General features: G+C 54.5%; 1 protein-coding gene across 1 annotated transcript in view; it reads right to left on the bottom strand.

Annotated features, from left to right (window-relative positions):
• The window catches only part of CDK12 (cyclin-dependent kinase 12), a gene marked incomplete at its 5' end in the record, with an annotated part of 16,044 nt that overhangs the window by 1,271 nt on the left and 10,569 nt on the right, over positions 1 to 4,204 (bottom strand). Inside the window, 4 exons of the mRNA XM_009078361.1 lie at positions 1 to 38; positions 2,201 to 2,415; positions 3,130 to 3,261; positions 4,035 to 4,151. The exon at positions 1 to 38 is cut by the window's left edge and continues 388 nt beyond it. Of these exons, the coding sequence (XP_009076609.1) occupies positions 1 to 38; positions 2,201 to 2,415; positions 3,130 to 3,261; positions 4,035 to 4,151 (502 nt within the window). The remainder of the gene's footprint in view (positions 39 to 2,200; positions 2,416 to 3,129; positions 3,262 to 4,034; positions 4,152 to 4,204) is intronic.

The following is a 4,204-nucleotide window of genomic DNA, read 5'->3' as shown; positions in this document are numbered from 1 at the left end:
CTCGCTCTGGTTCAGCTGCTGCGTGATGTCGCCGAGGCCTGCAGGACACACAGCACTGGCAGGTCAGGGTTGTGCTTGGGATGCTGCACAGAGCACTGAACACGTCCCTGCTACACATCTCCCAGCCAGGAACAGCCCTTCCCCACGTCACACAGCAAGGAGCAATCCCTTCTCCACACCTCGTGGTACTGACCATCCCCTTCTCCACGCCTTGTGGCACTGACCATCCCCTTCTCCACGCCTTGTGGCACTGACCATCCCCTTCTCCACGCCTTGTGGCACTGACCATCCCCTTCTCCACGCCTTGTGGCACTGACCATCCCCTTCTCCACGCCTTGTGGCACTGACCATCCCCTTCTCCACACCTCATGGCACTGACCATCCCCTTCTCCACACCTCATGGCACTGACCATCCCCTTCTCCACATCCCACAGCACTGACCATCCCTTCTCCATGTCCCACAGCAAGGAACATCCCCTTCCCCACATCTTATGGCAATGAACATCCCTTTTCCATGTCCCACAGCCAGGATCATCCCTTCTCCACATCCCATAGCCATGAACACTCCTTCTCCATGCCCCATGGCAATGAACATCCCTTCTTCACATTCCACAGCAAGGAACATCCCATCTCCACACCTTCTGGCAGGGAACATCCCCTCTGCACATCCCACAGCCATGAACATCCTTTCTCCATGCCCCACAGGCAGGAACACCCCTGGTGCATGTCCCCAGGCTGGGGGCAGGCAGGGAGGCTCCAGGAGGAGGATTATTCCAGGCTGTCTTGCAGGGATCTCCACGAGGAGCAGCACGGCAGCAGCACCCGGTGGCACCGAGCACACACTGCACTCCGACTGGAGCTGCTTCGCTGCCCCTCACACCTCCCAAACCACTGCACACGTGGCTGCTGCTCACAGCCGGCTCAGCTGGGCCAAACCTCCCTGTTGCTGGGTTTGGGAAGTGAGGGCATCTCAAGGATAACACATCCTGGCAGGAAGTCTAGGATGGATGATGATGATAGCCCTGAGTGCAGTCACAGCAGCTCAGCCCCTCCCAAGGTCCCAGTCACTCCCTCCTGCACTGGGAAGCTAGCTTCCTGGGATGGAGCTAAGCTGCCGTTTGGGATGGAGGAAGGGTGTGTTCACTGACTCAGCACAAGGAATTAAGGCCAAGCAGAAGGCAATTCCTGGCCTGGGATCACAGAACTCTGTCCTGACCTGCAAGGATCCAGGTTATCCCAAAATACATCCCTGGAGTGGCAGCACCTCCCCGTGCAGCAGAGCCCACTGAGTGACAGGTGACAAGGCTGCCCCTTCACACTGACACCCAGGGAACTTTTTGGGAACAAGGGTGGCAAGGTTTGGGTTTGGAAGCTTAAAATGGAGCTCTTCTTGCTGGTAGGCAATGAAGAATGTGGCACTCTTTTCCCAGCTGTTTGTTAATCCAAGCACCACCTTTTGTCCATCTGCCATGTTTCACTGAACACATGGATTGTGCATTCCCTGGAGCAAGAACTGTCTTCCTCGCTACTTGTCAGCACAGCATTGGACACAAAGGAAGCTTTAGCCCATATCTGGGTTTTTCTAAAGCTTCTACAGAACAATCAGGGCAGCTTTGTGTAACTCCACATTCCCAGGAATCAAAATTCCTCCCCTCCAACTATTTTCTAGGCACAGAAGGGTTGGTCACTGGTGGGAACAGAGCACAAAGTCCTGGTCCTACAAGTCTTGCTGATCTTTCCTGCCACAAAGTGCAGTAATGTACATTTTTGCCCCCCCAGGCTGATACACCCCATGCCTAATCGTTATACAATTGGATCAGGATCAATTTTCAGCACATTTGCACACCCTGGACATGGCTCCACCTCCAGCCTGTGATCTGCTCCTTCCCTGGCTTAAGTGCCTCAGTGACTCCTTTCATCACTCAGCCTGTTTTAGAACTAATAACACAGCTCAGAACAAGTTCACAGTCAGCTCATCAGTGACTTCTGAGGACCAGACAGAACACACTGAGTCTTCACAGCAGAGAGAGGAGAGAAAAAAAAAGAGGAATAAAAGAAATGAGGACAGGAAGAGTCTGGAATGTCCTTTGTGCAGAAATAGAGGTGAAAGAACCAGACTGGCTCAAAAACAGACCCAAACCTCCCACACCCCAGGAGAGAACGCATCAGGAGCCTTTTCCAGAGCAAACTGAGCACTGACCTACTGCATCTGCAGCCCCAGGCTCTGCTTTGAGCTGGGCAGGCTGTGGGGGCACAGGACTGTTGTTGTTTTTCACAGTGTCTGTGCTTGTAACAGAGGTAGTTTCTTTCCGAGAAACTTTAGAGACCGGAGGCTCCTCCAGGGCCATCCCACTCTGCCGCTGCCGCCGCCGCTTCTTGCTCCACAGCTCGTGGCAGTCCTGCCAGTGGGGGAGGCTGCAACACAGCAACACTGGGCAGTGAGAACAGGGCAGGAAAAGCAGCTGGAACTCAAAACACACAGCAAGGTATTAGTGTGGTAAGAGAAGCATAGATGGTGTTGCCCAGAGCAGCTGTGGCTGCACCATCCCTGGAAGTGTTCCAGGCCATGCTGGATGGGGCTTGGAGCAATCTGGGCTGGTGGGAGATGTCCCTGGTCATGGCAGGGGGTGGGACTGGATGGGTTTTAAGCAGCTTCCAACCCAAACCATTCCATGATGTAACTTTACAGATCCATGTGTCATTGCTTCTCTTTACAGATGGAGAAATGGACTCAGGAGAGAATATTAGGAAGAAATTCCTCCCTGTGAGGTGCTGAGGCACTGGCACAGGTTGCCCAGAGCAGCTGTGGCTGCTCCATCCCTGGGAGCGTTGCACAGGACTTGGAGCAACCTGGGCTGGTGGAAAAGTGTCCCTGTCCATGGCAGGCAGAAATCCAACAGCTCAGGAAGAGCTATTTGCAATCATAGAATCATCAAGGTTGGAAGAGACATTTAAAATCATCAAGTCCAACCTAATACGCTCATCTCCATGATGACAAAATGCAAAGGGTAGAATGGAGAGAAGAACGCAGAAATCATCATTTTGACTGGAAAAAAACCCCAAGGCAGTGTCTCCTTCCCCAGCTCACCAGCAGAGCCCCCAGGGCTGGGGCTGGCAGGTGGGACTTACTCTGGAGGTGCCATTTTGCTGAGGTCAACATCCTTCAGGAAGTCACTGTGCAGGGCCTGCTCGGCTGTGCAGCGCTTGCCGGGGTCCAGCGTCAGCATGTGGTCCAGCAGGTCCAGGGCAGACGAGGGAATGCTGCAGAGGGAGAGGAAACATGGATGAGTCAGGGGACAGAGCAATCAGGCCTCAGAGCAATCCATGCAGCAGCTCAAAGACATCAGCAGAACAGGAATCTGTGTGTGACAGGGCTGGAGCTGTGTCAGGGAGGGCCAGGTTGGCTATCAGGACAAGGTTCTTCCCCCAGAGGTGTTTGGGCACTGGGACAGGGTTAGGTTGGGTATCAGGACAAGGTTCTTCCCCCAGAGGTGTTTGGACACTGGCACAGCTCCTGAGGGCAGTGGTCATGGCCTCAAACCTGACAGAGCTCAAGGAGCATTTGGACAATGCTCTCAGGCTCACGGTGGGATTTTGGGGCTGTCCTGTGCAGAGCAGGAGTTAGACTAGATGATCCTTGTGGGTCCCCTCCAGCTGAGGAGATCCCATGATATTTTTCACCCTGATTTAGGCCATTTCTGAAGAGCAACTCTGCTACAAGTCCCACGGGATCATCCCACAGTTAGGCTCTCCCCAGAAAACACTTCCCTGAGGTCAGACAGCCCCAGCACCCTGAGGTTACCACATGGCCAAGTGAGCTCCCAGGGCAGACCTCAGCCACAGCTGCCACAGAGAACCCTCCAAAGGCACCTGTGGCACATCAGGTGTTTCCAAAAGACACTGTGACCCTATCCAAGCCTCCCCCAAGTTGGACAAGCCTCCTGGAGAGGGGGAGCACAGCCAAAGGAGGGCAGAGGAGTCACACACAGGCCATGACCCCCCCAGACACTCCCCCTGGTTCTACCCCAACTCACAAAGAGAACTCCTCGCGCAGGCGCCGTCGGTATTGCTTCTTGGGCTTCATAGTGTTGAAGTAGGGCAGCTTGATGACATCTGGCCACACAGCTGGGCAGGGGCTCCCACAGAGCCGGCTGGGGGAGGGAGGGACCGTCAGCCAACAGGGCACACAGTCACCAACACAAGA

This window comes from Acanthisitta chloris, unplaced genomic scaffold (assembly GCF_000695815.1).
Source record: "Acanthisitta chloris isolate BGI_N310 unplaced genomic scaffold, ASM69581v1 scaffold10157, whole genome shotgun sequence".
Lineage (NCBI taxonomy): Eukaryota > Metazoa > Chordata > Aves > Passeriformes > Acanthisittidae > Acanthisitta > Acanthisitta chloris.
Note: the sequence above shows the minus strand (reverse complement) of the source record. Positions and strands in the feature narration are given on the sequence as shown.